Source organism: Salvelinus alpinus, chromosome 5 (genome assembly GCF_045679555.1).
Source record: "Salvelinus alpinus chromosome 5, SLU_Salpinus.1, whole genome shotgun sequence".
In the NCBI taxonomy this organism is placed as follows: domain Eukaryota; kingdom Metazoa; phylum Chordata; class Actinopteri; order Salmoniformes; family Salmonidae; genus Salvelinus; species Salvelinus alpinus.
Window position 1 is genome coordinate 11,312,144 of NC_092090.1, and position 16,012 is coordinate 11,328,155.

General features: G+C 43.4%; 1 protein-coding gene across 1 annotated transcript in view; it reads right to left on the reverse strand.

Annotated features, from left to right (window-relative positions):
- hdc (histidine decarboxylase) overlaps nucleotides 1-13,391 on the reverse strand; it is a 15,603-nt gene extending 2,212 nt beyond the window's left edge. The window contains exons 1-11 of the mRNA XM_071400572.1: nucleotides 13,263-13,391; nucleotides 11,525-11,703; nucleotides 8,502-8,615; nucleotides 8,058-8,180; nucleotides 7,438-7,581; nucleotides 7,100-7,243; nucleotides 4,851-4,917; nucleotides 4,350-4,512; nucleotides 3,225-3,315; nucleotides 2,659-2,757; nucleotides 2,354-2,455 (exon numbers count right to left, since the gene is read on the reverse strand). Of these exons, the coding sequence (XP_071256673.1) occupies nucleotides 2,354-2,455; nucleotides 2,659-2,757; nucleotides 3,225-3,315; nucleotides 4,350-4,512; nucleotides 4,851-4,917; nucleotides 7,100-7,243; nucleotides 7,438-7,581; nucleotides 8,058-8,180; nucleotides 8,502-8,615; nucleotides 11,525-11,703; nucleotides 13,263-13,290 (1,254 nt within the window). The 5' untranslated portion in view covers nucleotides 13,291-13,391. The remainder of the gene's footprint in view (nucleotides 1-2,353; nucleotides 2,456-2,658; nucleotides 2,758-3,224; nucleotides 3,316-4,349; nucleotides 4,513-4,850; nucleotides 4,918-7,099; nucleotides 7,244-7,437; nucleotides 7,582-8,057; nucleotides 8,181-8,501; nucleotides 8,616-11,524; nucleotides 11,704-13,262) is intronic.
- Between the last annotated feature and the right edge of the window lie 2,621 nt (nucleotides 13,392-16,012).

Sequence of the window (16,012 nt, forward strand, 5' to 3'; positions counted from 1 at the left end):
CTGTATTTATATCCTAAAATAGGCCAATTTATATGTGTTCTGAGAAAAAGTGAACGTGATCAAATTTACATTTTTATTCAAACTAGAGTTGGGTTCAATAGTTAGGCCGGAATTCAATCCATTCAGGTTGGAGACAATGCTGCTTTTAATGGCAATGTTCCCACGTTAGCAGAGACCTCATTAAAATGCTGCATATGTAGACTCAACCAGAAATAACCTTTAAGTGGACCATTGTCCAAAGACTGTGATCGGATTGAATCCCTGCCTTGATGGTGGATTGGGCACACCCAGGTTATCCACGTGAAGGAATGATCTCTATCAGTGTTCTGCCCTTCACCTTGAGCAGCATAATAAAACACATACCTGTTACCTCACAGGCTTAAACCGACAATGACTGACCTTTGAACTCCTGGCTGTGATAGCAGTTGACCTCTAAGCTGTACATTGCCATGAACAAGCCCTGTCAATCATTATCCAGCTCAGAGCAACAGACTGACTTCTGACCTATACAGTATGTTCACAGGTGACCAGGACATGTAAGAACCAGCTATGTGGACATTGTAGAGACCTATTTCTATACTGTGTTCTGTGTGAGATGGTGAATCCTGTTCAAATGTTCCTCAATGGGAGATGTACAGTATATGATACAACACAACTTTACAATACAACACAACACAACACAACTTTACAATACAATACAACACAACTTTACAATACAACACAACTTTACAATACAACACAACTTTACAATACAACACAACTTTACAACACAATACAACACAACTTTACAACACAATACAACACAACACAACTTTACAACACAATACAATACAACACAACACAACTTTACAATACAATACAACTTTACAACACAATACAACACAACTTTACAATACAATACAACACAACACAACTTTACAATACAACTTTACAATACAACACAACTTTACAATACAATACAACTTTACAACACAACACAACTTTACAATACAATACAACTTTACAATACAACACAACTTTACAATACAATACAACTTTACAATACAACACAACTTTACAATACAATACAACACAACACAACTTTACAATACAATACAACACAACTTTACAATACAACACAACTGTACAATACAATACAACACAACTTTACAATACAACACAACTTTACAATACAACACAACTTTACAATACAACACAACTTTACAATACAACACAACTTTACAACACAATACAACACAACTTTACAACACAATACAACACAACACAACTTTACAACACAATACAATACAACACAACACAACTTTACAATACAATACAACTTTACAACACAATACAACACAACTTTACAATACAATACAACACAACACAACTTTACAATACAACTTTACAATACAACACAACTTTACAATACAATACAACTTTACAACACAACACAACTTTACAATACAATACAACTTTACAATACAACACAACTTTACAATACAATACAACTTTACAATACAACACAACTTTACAATACAATACAACACAACACAACTTTACAATACAATACAACACAACTTTACAATACAACACAACTGTACAATACAAAACAACACAACTTTACAATACAACACAACTTTACAATACAACACAACTTTACAATACAACACAACTTTACAATACAACACAACTTTACAACACAATACAACACAACTTTACAACACAATACAACACAACACAACTTTACAACACAATACAATACAACACAACACAACTTTACAATACAATACAACTTTACAACACAATACAACACAACTTTACAATACAATACAACACAACACAACTTTACAATACAACTTTACAATACAACACAACTTTACAATACAATACAACTTTACAACACAACACAACTTTACAATACAATACAACTTTACAATACAACACAACTTTACAATACAATACAACTTTACAATACAACACAACTTTACAATACAATACAACACAACACAACTTTACAATACAATACAACACAACTTTACAATACAACACAACTGTACAATACAATACAACACAACTTTACAATACAACACAACTTTACAATACAACACAACACAACTTTAAAATACAACACAATACAACTTTACAATACAACACAACACAACTTTACAACACAACTTTACAATACAACACAACTTTACAATACAACACAACACAACTTTACAACACAACACAACTTTACAATACAACAGAACACAACTTTACAATACAACACAACACAACTTTACAACACAACTTTACAATACAACACAACACAACTTTACAACACAACACAACACAACACAACTTTACAATACAAGTATAGGCCACATACCTTGAGACAGAAGACCACCAAGCCAAGGTGTCTCTCAGCAGGCATGTCAAAGTTAGGGTCACATCTAACCAGGGACTCCAGTAGCTTAGCCATCTCTACACCCTGAAAACACAAACGTAGAGGTCAGTCACTGTAATGCAGCATCTCAAATTACAGAGGGAGAAAGAAACCGACTGACAGACAGACAGACAGACAGACAGACAGACAGACAGACAGACAGGTTACATACGTGGTAGGTAGGTAGGTAGGTAGGTAGGTAGGTAGGTAGGTAGGTAGGTAGGTAGGTAGGTAGGTAGGTTACATACGTGTCTGATGTGTCCCTGAAGGTTCTTCAGACCGAAGGAGCGCATCACGAACCACAGCTTCAGAGAACGGAACCGGCGACTCAGGGGGATCTGCCAATGCTGACAGACACAGTGGATCAGGATCAGGGTTAACATTCAAATCAACATGAACATCTATAGTAAGATCCAGATCAGTTTCAAGATCAGTTTCTAGATCCAGATCAGTTTCAAGATCTGCATGCTTTCCCGACAGTGGTTAATGTTAGGATTTGGGTACATCTGATCCTAGATCTGTGTTTAAAGGCAGAAGTTGGACCAACAATGTTGATGAGTTTATCACAGGAGTATACAAAAGGTAGGGAGTGTGTACCGTGAAGTAAATGTTAAAAATAACAAGTCTGCAATTTGGTAGGTAGGTATAGAGCGTGACTCAGTTGGTTGAGCTTGCAACGCCAGGGTTGTGGGTTCGATTCCCACGGCGGACCAGTACGAAGAAAGGAGGAACAAGTATACACTCACTACTGCAAGTCGCTCTGGATAAGCACGTCTGCTAAATGACTAAAATGTCAAATGTAGGTCATTTGTACCATGAAGTCGGTGGCTTGGTCTGAGTTTTCGTGTCTGAGGTAGACCGGGTCGACACTGAAGGTTTGTTGGAGCTTGCACTTGTCCTTCACCCTGTTACGACCAAAAACATGTTACTGAATCTCTCTATCCCCAGCTTAGTAACACTGTACATGAAGCCTGAAGGGCTCTCCAGACAGGATGCCATGGGGCTGAGCGGAGTTCGCCAAAATAGAGTCCTATTTTCTCGGGCTGAGTGGCTTTCACGTGCACGAGCAACGACGATCGCTCTACCTGGATAGAATTCTGCCTCCCGCCTAGCTCCAATAAATTATGAATGGGCAACTCCGCCGCCGCTTCGTGTCTGGAAAGCTCTCGAGGGTCGTCGTAACTCCTCTCTACCCCCCTCTCTCTTTTTAAAACATTTTATTGCAGTGGGCTAAATCAGGGTCACACAATGTTTCTTGGTAGTCTTCAACAGATCCACCTCACACACATGGTTATGGGTTTAAAAACAGAAGACACCTGGACCATGTCAGATATAGAGTTGAAATGTATTACATTTTGAGTTTGTATCCCAATATTACACTTTATATACATTACAGAAGACTGAAATATAACAAAACCATTTGACATAGAAACACCAGATTTCCAGCTGTCTTTCTGAAATAATGTTAATTTAATTAGTATTAATATTCCACCCATGAGGCCACTAGAGGGCGTTTTGGTCATTAGACTGCAGGACAGGATGACAACCAGGTCTTCCTCCCTCTTTCTCTCTCCCCTTCCTCTCTCTCTCCCTCCCATTCCTCTCTCCCTCCCCTTTCTTCCTCCCTCTCTCTTCCTCTCTCCCCTTCCTCTCTCTCTCCCTCTCTCCCTCCCATTCCTCTCTCCCTCCCCTTTCTTCCTCCCTCTCTCTTCCTCTCTCCCCTTCCTCTCTCTCTCCCTCTCTCCCTCCCATTCCTCTCTCCCTCCCCATTCTTCCTCCCTCTCTCTTCCTCTCTCCCCGTCCTCTCTCTCTCCCTCTCTCCCTCCCATTCCTCTCTCCCTCCCCTTTCTTCCTCCCTCTCTCTTCCTCTCTCCCCTTCCTCTCTCTTTCCCTCTCTCCCTCCCATTCCTCCCTCCCTCCCTCCCCTCCCTTCTCTCACCAGAAGGCAGTGCAGTCGAAGTGGACCATCATCCATTTGGAGGGGTTGAAGGTGAAGGAGTCGGCGTACTCTATACCCCCCAGAGGTCCTCTCAGCTCAGGGCAGAGGAACGCTGAGCCGGCGTACGCTGCATCCACATGCAGCCACAGACCTTCCTCTGCACCTAGGCCAGGCAGGGGAGGAATACAAACACGCTTTTCAGAGAATCTGGGGGGCGGTGGGGAGTCCGACTGGAACTTGAACCTGCGACCCTTATCTGTAAGAATGGCTCACAGGAGCAGAGCAACGTCTCAGAGTCCTGATCTAGCATCAGCCCCCCGTCCGTCCCCCCGTCCCCGTCCAGTCATGACCAGCGCTGTTACTCTGAGACTCTTTATGAATACGGACCCAGGAAAGCTGAGATTCTCCAAAGTCATACAAAGGTCATATGTCATACATGTTATGTGTGGTACATGTCATATAGGTGTGTATAATAATTAGAGGTAGGAGATACAGACGTACACACTGGTCCCAGCTCTGACAGATCGTCGAAGGCGCACACCCCCGTGGTCCCCAGAGTGGCACACAGCTGAAACAAACAAACAAACATCATCATTGGTTTGGTTACAACCTTGGTTACGACCTTGGTTACGAACTGTTTATGACCTACTATGACCTACCACCCCCTAATATACCCTACATTGACTAACACCCCCTAATATTCCCTACCATGACCTACCATGACCTACCACCCCCTAATATACCCTACATTGACTAACACCCCCTAATATACCCTACATTGACTAACACCCCCTAATATACCCTACATTGACTAACACCCCCTAATATACCCTACCATGACCTACCACCCCCTAATATAGCCTACATTGACTAACACCACCTAATATACCCTACCATGACCTACCACCCCCTAATATACCCTACATTGACTAACACCACCTAATATAACCTACCATGACATACCACCCCCTAATATACCCTACCATGACCTACCACTGACCTACCACCCCCTAATATACCCTACCATGACCTACCACCCCCTAATATACTCTACCACTGACCTACCACCCCCTAATATACCCTACCATGACATACCACCCCATAATATACCCTACCATGACCTACCGCCCCCTAATATACCCTACCATGACCTACCACCCCCTAATATACCCTACCATGACCTACCACCCCATAATATACCCTACCATGACCTGCCGCCCCCTAATATACCCTACCATGACCTACCACCCCCTAATATACCCTACCATGACCTACCACCCCCTAATATACCCTACCATGACCTACCACCCCCTAATATACTCTACCACTGACCTACCACCCCCTAATATACCCTACCATGACCTACCACCCCATAATATACCCTACCATGACCTACCGCCCCCTAATATACCCTACCATGACCTACCACCCCCTAATATACTCTACCACTGACCTACCACCCCCTAATATACTCTACCATGACCTACCACCCCCTAATATACCCTACCATGACCTACCGCCCCCTAATATACCCTACCATGACCTACCACCCCCTAATATACCCTACCATGACCTACCACCCCATAATATACCCTACCATGACCTGCCGCCCCCTAATATACCCTACCATGACCTACCACCCCCAAATATACCCTACCATGACCTACCACCGCATAATATACCCTACCATGACCTACCACCCCCTAATATACCCTACCATGACCTACCACCCCCTAATATACTCTACCATGACCTACCACCCCCTAATATACCCTACCATGACCTACCACCCCCTAATATACTCTACCACTGACCTACCACCCCCTAATATACCCTACCATGACCTACCGCCCCCTAATATACCCTACCATGACCTACCACCCCCTAATATACCCTGCCATGACCTACCACCCCCTAATATACTCTACCATGATCTACCACCCCCTAATATACCCTACCATGACCTACCACCCCCTAATATACCCTACCACTGACCTACCACTCCCTAATATACCCTACCATGACCTACCACCGCATAATATACCCTACCATGACCTACCACCCCCTAATATACCCTGCCATGACCTACCACCCCCTAATATACTCTACCATGATCTACCACCCCCTAATATACCCTACCATGACCTACCACCCCCTAATATACCCTACCACTGACCTACCACTCCCTAATATACCCTACCATGACCTACCACCCCATAATATACCCTACCATGACCTACCGCCCCCTAATATACCCTACCATGACCTACCACCCCCAAATATACCCTACCATGACCTACCATCCCCGAATATACCCTACCATGACCTGCCACCCCCTAATATACCCTACCATGACCTACCGCCCCCAAATATACCCTACCATGACCTACCGCCCCCTAATATACCCTACCATGACCTACCGCCCCCTAATATACCCTACCATGACCTACCACCCCCTAATATACCCTACCATGACCTACCACCCCCTAATATACCCTACCATGACCTACCACCCCTGAATATACCCTACCATGACCTACCACCCCTGAATATATCCTACCATGACCTACCGCCCCCTAATATACCCTACCATGACCTACCGCCCCCTAATATACCCTACCATGACCTACCACCCCCTAATATACGCTACCATGACCTACCACCCCCTAATATACCCTACCATGACCTACCGCCCCCTAATATACCTTACCATGACCTACCACCCCCTAATATACCCTACCATGACCTACCATGACAGGTACCAGTCCTCTCCTCCTGTCCTCCTGGATGGCCTGTTTCAGAGTGTCTCCTCTCAGGGAGAAGTGCTCGTCTGGAGGGAGGAACCTGATCTTCACCAGGGAGATCAGACCTGCCTTCTCCACTGAGGAGTGAGCCTGATAGAGGCAGAGAGCAGACGGAGAGATGGACGGACAGACGGACAGACAGACAGGCAGATGGATGGACAGACGTTATGCAGAACTCACTATTTGTGTTTGTGTGTGTGTGTGCGTTCGTGCATGCGTGCATGTTTGCAAACGTTGCATATGTGCATGTGTGTGTGTGGGTCCCTAACCCATCCCATCTTGACCTGGTCTGATGCGTAGGCCACCAGTCTGGAGTTGACCACTGAGTCATCCAGGTCTCTGTCTGCTGGATCTGTCCTCTTCAGCTGCTGGATCCTGGCCTTCCTGGCAGCCAGCAGAGCTACCAGACTACTCTCACTCACTGTGCTCTGAGAGGAGAGAGGGATGGGGGGAGAGAGAGGAGGGAGGGATGGAAGGAAGGGGGAGGGAGGGAGGGAGGGAGGGAGGGAGGGAGGAAGGAAAGGAAGGAAGGAAAGGAAGGAGGGAGGAAAGGGAGGGAGGGAGGGAGAGGGGGAGGGGAGGGGAGGGAGGGAGGGAGGGAGTGAGGGGGGGAGGGGAGGGGAGGGAGGGGGGGAGGGAGGGAGGGAGGGAGGGAGAGGGGGAGGGGAGGGAAGGGAGGGATGGGACAAAGAGGGAGAGAGAAAAGCACTACGTTTATGTGAACTGAAACACCTGAGGGCTCTTATTTACTGCTCTCTGAGAGGAGTGTAGAGAATGTTATTCCCATTCACCACTAGGTGGTGCTGTGAGAGTACATGTCTATCTGCCTATTCCTCCCCCGGTGCTGTCTAGTTGGTACTGTAAGGTGAGTATGGTCAGGTGTATCCAGGTGTATCTATCCTACCTGCAGTATTCCTCCCCCGGTGCTGTCTGGGTGGTGATGGAGAAAGAAGGTGGGGAGACCAAGGGCTTTACACAACCAGTCCATCACGTTCATCTCCAGCTCTGTACACGCCGGGCTGGAGGCCTGGACCCACCACAACAACATCATGTCATTCTATCATAAATAGTCATTACATTATAATATCACACGACTATAGGATTTCCTGCAGGAGCTTTCTGTAACATATGATTGTATCCAAAGTAACTTCTAGTTAACCCGTGGCTCACGTGGGAGAAAAACCTCACAAACTTGATGTCACAGTTAATGTGCTGCCAGGAAATATATATTTTTTAAAACATGATATTCGAGTCTTTAAACCAAAACTTTAGTTGGATAATTAAGTGAGTTAATTTTGTGTAGTTCCACACAAAGAGTAAATCAAGTTGGATGTGATAAGATAGTTACCCAGGTGAATCCGATGTTGTTGATGGCATCAGCCAACATGTCTCCTAACATGGAGGGCCAGGAGGTCAGGGCTGGGTAGTACGCATGCATGTAGGGGCTCTGCCAGTGGACCACCTGACCAACACACACACACACACACACACACACACACACACACACACACACACACACACACACACACACACACACACACACACACACACACACACACACACACACACACACACACACACACACGCGCAGGCACAAACACACTCCATCATTAGTGCCAGAAAGATACTTTGGGGGACAGAATATCCTTACAACAAGTTACAGTGAACAATCAATGTTTGATCCACAACGGTCCTGGTAACGTCTCATAGTCACTCGGCAATTGAGGTCCTTGTTATAAACTATCAATGAAGAAAAAATTATTATTTACAATGATGACCTGTCAAACACATCAATACACACCAATTATCAAATCAAAATCAAATCAAATGTATTTATATAGCCCTTCTTACATCAGCTGATATCTCAAAGTGCAGTACAGAAACCCAGCCTAAAACCCCAAACAGCAAGCAATGCAGGTGTAGAAGCACGGTGGCCAGGAAAAACTCCCTAGACAGGCCAAAACCTAGGAAGAAACCTAGAGAGGAACCATTACATCTATATACACATCTATATTCACATCAATTACACTATACACATCTATATACACATCAGTTACTCTATACACATCTATATACACATCAATTACACTATACACATCTATATACACATCAATTACACATCTATATACACATCAATTACACTATACACATCTATATACACATCAATTACTCTATACACATCTATATACACATTAGTTACTCTATACACATCTATATTCACATCAATTACACTATACACATCTATATTCACATCAATTACACATCTATATACACATCAATTACACTATACACATCTATATACACATCAATTACACTATACACATCTATATACACATCAGTTACACTATACACATCTATATACACATCAATTACACTATACACATCTATATACACACCAATTACTCTATACACATCTATATACACATCAGTTACACTATACACATCTATATTTACATCAATTACACTATACACATCTATATACACATCAATTACACTATACACATCTATATACACATCAGTTACACTATACACATCAATTACACTATACACAACTATATACACATCAATTACACTATACACATCTATATACACATCAATTACACATCTATATACACAGCAATTACACTATACACATCTATATTCACATCAATTACACTATACACATCTATATTGACATCAATTACACTATACACATCTATATACACATCAATTACACTATACACATCAATTACACTATACACAACTATATACACATCAATTACACTATACACATCAATTACACTATACACATCTATATTCACATCAATTACACTATACACAACTATATACACATCAATTACACTATACACATCTATATTCACATCAATTACACTATACACATCTATATACACATCAATTACACTATACACATCAATTACACTATACACAACTATATACACATCAATTACACTATACACATCAATTACACTATACACATCTATATACACATCAGTTACACTATACACATCTATATTCACATCAATTACACTATACACATCTATATACACATCAATTACACTATACACATCAATTACACTATACACATCTATATACACATCAATTACACTATACACATCCATATACACATCAGTTACACTATACACATCAGTTACACTATACACATCAGTTACACTATACACATCTATATACACATCAGTTACACTATACACATCTATATACACAACAGTTACACTATACACATCTATATTCACATCAATTACACTATACACATCTATATACACATCAATTACACATCTATATACACATCAATTACACTATACACATCTATATACACATCAATTACACTATACACATCTATATACACATCAATTACACATCTATATACACATCAATTACACTATACACATCTAAACTCAGCAACAAAGGAAACATCCTCTCACTGTCAACTGCGTTTATGTGTGTGTAAATATTTGTATGAACATAACAAGATTCAACAACTGAGACATAAACTGAACAAGTTCCACAGACGTGACTAACAGAAATGGAATAATGTGTCCCTGAACAAAGGGGAGGTCAAAATCAAAGTAACAGGTGGTGTGGTGTGGTGTGGCCACCAGCTACATTAATTACTGCAGTGCATCTCCTCCTCATGGACTGCACCAGATTTGCCAGTTCCTGCCAAAGGCGACGTTGTTGCTGGTGATGTCTGGTGAGGACCTGCCTTACAACAGGCCTACAAGCCCTCAGTACAGCCACTCTCAGCCTATTGCGGACAGTCTGAGCACTGATGGAGGGATTGTGCGTTCCTGGTGTAACTCGGGCAGTTGTTGTTGCCATCCTGTACCTGTCCCGCAGGTGTGATGTTCGGATGTACAGATCCTGTGCAGGTGTTGCTACACGTGGTCTGCACTGCGAGGATGATCAGCTGTCCGTCCTGTCTCCCTGTAGCGCTGTCTTAGGAGTCTCACAGTACGGACATTGCAATTTATTGCCCTGGCCACATCTGCGGTCCTCATGCCTTCTTGCATTATGCCTAAGGCACGTTCACACAGATGAGCAGGGACCCTGGGCATCTTTCTTTTGTTGTTTTTCAGAGTCAGTAGAAAGGCCTCTTTAGTGTCCTACGTTTTCATAACTGTGACTTTAATTGCCTACGGTCTGTAAGCTGTTAGTGTTAATGACCGTTCCAGAGGTGCATGTTCATTAATTGTTTATGGTTCATTGAACAAGCATGGGAAACAGTGTTTAAACCCTTTACAATGAAGATCTGTGAAGTTATTTGGATTTTTATTAATTCTCTTTGAAAGCCAGGGTTCTGAAAAAGGGACGTTTCTTTTTTTGCTGAGTATATAATGTGTGAACATAACGTACCCCAGGCATGATGACCTTCTCTATGTCCCTGAAGATACAGTCCCAGTCCTCCGGGTCAGTGGGGGCGCTGTCTGGCAGCAGCTCTCTCATATAGCCAGGCTTCACCTCTGGGCCTGGGGTCACCTTCCTCTCTCTGATGGTCGTCAGGTACCTAGTGATGTAATCCACCATCTCCTTACCTGGACGACGGACAACACACAACAGTCAGATTACACAATATTAGATAGCATATGATATTATATAGGATATCAATCACAAACAATGTTCAACCACACCTACCTACAATACAAACCATCTACCTACCTACCTACATACAATAACTACCTACAATACCTACCATCTACCTACATACAATACAAACCATCTACCTACCTACCTACAATAACTACCTACAATACCAACCATCTACCTACCTAAAATACCTGCCTGCAATACCTACCTACAATAACTACCTACAATAACTACCTACAATAACTACCTAAAATAGCTACCTACAATAGCTACCTACAATACCTACCTACAATACCAACCATCTACAATACCAACCATCTACCTACCTACAATACCAACCATCTACCTGCCTACAATACCAACCATCTACCTACCTACAATACCAACCATCTACCTACCTACAATAACAACCATCTACCTACCTACAATACCAACCATCTACCTACAATAACAACCATCTACCTACCTACAATACCAACCATCTACCTACAATAACAACCATCTACCTACCTACAATACCAACCATCTACCTGCCTACAATACCAACCATCTACCTGCCTACAATACCAACCATCTATCTACCTACAATACCAACCATCTATCTACATACAATACCAACCATCTATCTACATACAATACCAACCATCTACCTACAATACCAACCATCTACTCTATTTACCTACAATGCCAACCATCTACAATACCTACCATCTACCTACCTACAATACCAACCATCTATCTACCTACAACAACATCTATCTATCTATCTATCTATCTATCTATCTATCTATCTATCTATCTATCTATCTATCTATCTATCTATCTATCTATCTATCTATCTCTCTCAATTCAATTCAATTCAATTCAAGGGGCTTTATTGGCATGGGAAACATGTGTTAACATTTCCAAAGCAAGTGAGGTAGATATTATACAAAAGTGAAATAAACAATACAAATTAACAGTAAACATTACACATACAGAAGTTTCAAAACAATAAAGACATTACAAATGTTATATTATATATATACAGTGTTGTAACAATGTACAAATGGTTAAAGCACACAAGTTAAAATAAATAAGCATAAATATGGGTTGTATTTACAATGGTGTTTGTTCTTCACTGGTTGCCCTTTTCTTGTGGCAACAGGTCACAAATCTTGCTGCTGTGATCTCTCTCTCTCTCTCTCTCTCTCTCTCTGTGTCTCTCTCTCTGTCTCTCTCTCTCTCTCTCTCTCTCTCTCTCTCTCTCTCTCTCTCTCTCTCTCTCTCTCTCTCTCTCTCTCTCTCTCTCTCTCTCTCTCTCTCTCTCTCTCTCTCTCTCTCTCTCTCTCTCTCTCTCTCTCTCTCTCTCTCTCTCTCTCTCTCTCTCTCTCTCTCTCTCTACCTACCAACAACAACAACAACAACCATCTATCTACCTAAAATACCTACCTACAATACCGGCCTACAATCTAAATACATGGTTTTAGTTTTACTCAGCACTATATAGAGAAGAAGCCAAGCTTACCTCTACGATTGTATTCCTCTGCCTGCATCCTTGTACCAATAAAGTTGTCCGCTGAGAGGTGTACAGTAGTGTGTTAGATCAGTGTTTCTCTCTGCTGGTGTTGTGTTGTAGGTTTAGTTAAGAGACAGAGGTACAGACATATATATACAGGGCCACCGATGGAGACCGCCCTAAAGGTACTGACGTAGACTGACATAGAAACTACTGCTCGTCTCTCTACCTTCCCACCTACAGTTAAATAAACATCAAGGGTTGCATCTCATTTCACAATAGATGTCCTCTCTCCACGTGCCCTGGTGCAGTGCACTCCCGCTCTCCCCTTCATGGGTCTGTCTGTCTGTCTGGGATGAATAGGTAAATGTGATGGTCACGCACGCACGCACGCACGCACACACGCACGCACGCACACACACACACACACACGCACACACACACACACACAAAGCTGTTTTGAAAGTAAATTAAACTTTCGTTAACTCCTCATTTTCCCTCTGTGAACTAAATAAACTAACATGATACACTAATGTTTGAAGAGAATAATGTCATCTAGGTAAAGAAACCTGGTATTACACGATTTAACAGGACAGAACTCTACTTCATGGAATCACTGACAAATGCTTCCCATCACACATCACACCGGATGTGGCTTGTGTTTTGAGTATCTCTGACTGACGTAGGCATAGAGGTGCATCCCAAAGGGCACCCTTTACCCTATATAGCCCTATAGGCCCCGGTCTAAAGTAGTGCCCTGTAAAGGAGATAGGGCTCCATCTGGAACACAGCCAGGTCTAGGATGTCTTACTCAATGAACCAGCAGATGTTATCATATGCAGATGTTATCATATGCAGATGTCATCATATGCAGATGTTATCATATGCAGATGTTATCATATGCAGATGCTATCATATGCGGATGCTATCATATGCAGATGTTATCTTATGCAGATGTTATCATATGCAGGATGTCCTGCAGTATCAAACTATTTGTCACGTGCCGAATACAACAGGTGAAATGCTTACTTACTTACTTAACCCACAATGCAGTTCAAGAAATAGAGTTAAGAAAATATTTACTAAATAAACTAAAGTACATTTTTTAAATAAAAAGTAACAATAAAATTACATAACAATAACGAGGCTATATACAGGTGGTAGCGGTACCCAGTCAATGTGCGGGGGTACAGGTTAGTCGAGCTAATTTGTACATGTAGGTAGGGGTAAAGTGACAATGCATAGATAATAAACAGCGAGTAGCAGCAGTGTAAATACAAAGTCCGGGTGGCCATATGATTAATTGTTCAGCGGTCTTATAGCTTGGGGTTAGAAGCTGTTAAGGAGCCTTTTGGACCTAGACTTGGCGCTCCGGTACCACTTGCCGTGCGGTAGCAGAGAGAACAGTCTATGACTTGGGTGACTGGAGTCTTTGACAATTTTTGGGGCCTTCCTCTGACACCGCCTAGTATATACAGTAGGTCCTGGATGTCAGGAAGCTTTGCCCAAGTGATGTATTGGGTCGTATTCACTACTCTCTGTAGCGCTTTAAGGTTAGATGCCGAGCAATTGCCATACCAGGCAGTGATGCAACCGGTCAGGATGCTCTCGATGGTGCAGCTGTAGAACTTTTTGAGGATCTGGGGACCTATGCCAATTATTTTCAGTCTCCTGAGGGGGAAAGGGTATTTTCGTGCCCACTTCACAACTGTCTTGGTGTGTTTGGACCATGATAGTTTGTTGGTGATGTGGACAGGGAGTACAGGAGGGGTGTCACGCCCTGACCTTAGAGAGCTTTTTATGTCTCTATTTTGGTTTGGTCAGGTTGTGATTTGGGTGGGCATTTTTTTGGGAAGGGGCACACGGGGAGATTGGCGGAGTCAGGTTATAGACCTGAGCCAGCTCCCCGTGCTTACCGTAGGGAGAGAGTGACTAGTCAGGCACCAGGTTATGCGGCTCTGCGCCGTGTGTCTCCAGTGCGCTCTCATAGCCCGGTGCGCTCTCTGCAAGCTCCCCGCAGTTGCCGTGCTAGAGTTGGCATTCAGCCAGGAGGGATTGTGCCGGCTCAGCGCTCCCGGTCTCCGGTGCGTCTCTTCTGCCCGGGTTATCCTGCGCCAGCTCTACGCACGGTATCCCCAGTTCGCCAGGAGAACCCAGTGCGGCCTGTTCCAGCTTCCCGCACGTGCCGGGCTAAAGTGGGCATGCAGCCAAAAGGAGAGGTGCACGTGTTAAGCACCAGATCTCCAGTGCTCCCCCACAGCCCGGTTCATCCTGTGCCTGCTCCCAGAATCAGGCCTCCTGTATGTCTCCCCAGCCTGGTGGGCCCTGTGGCAGCCCCACGCACCAGGCTGTCTATACGTCTCCTCCCACCAGTGAGGATCCACAGTCCGGCGCCCGCAGCGAGGATGCCCAGTCCGTGGCCCGCAGCGAGGGTGCCCAGTTCGGGGCCCGCAACGAGGGTCCCCAGTCCAGGCCTGCTACGAGTGATTTGGGTGGGCATTCTATATTCTATTTTCTATGTTTTTGCATTTCTTTGTTTTGGCCGGGTATTGTTCTTGTCTGGGCTTCCCTTTGTAGTCTATAATAGTTTGCAAGCCCTGTCACGTCTGACGAGCGTCAGAGCCGGTGTAGTAGGATTCAATATTAGTCCTGTATTGACGCTTTGCCTGTTTGATGGTTCGTCTGAGGGGATAGTGGGATTTTTTATAAGCGTCCGGATTAGTGTCCAGCTCCTGGAAAGCGGCAGCTGTAGCCTTTAG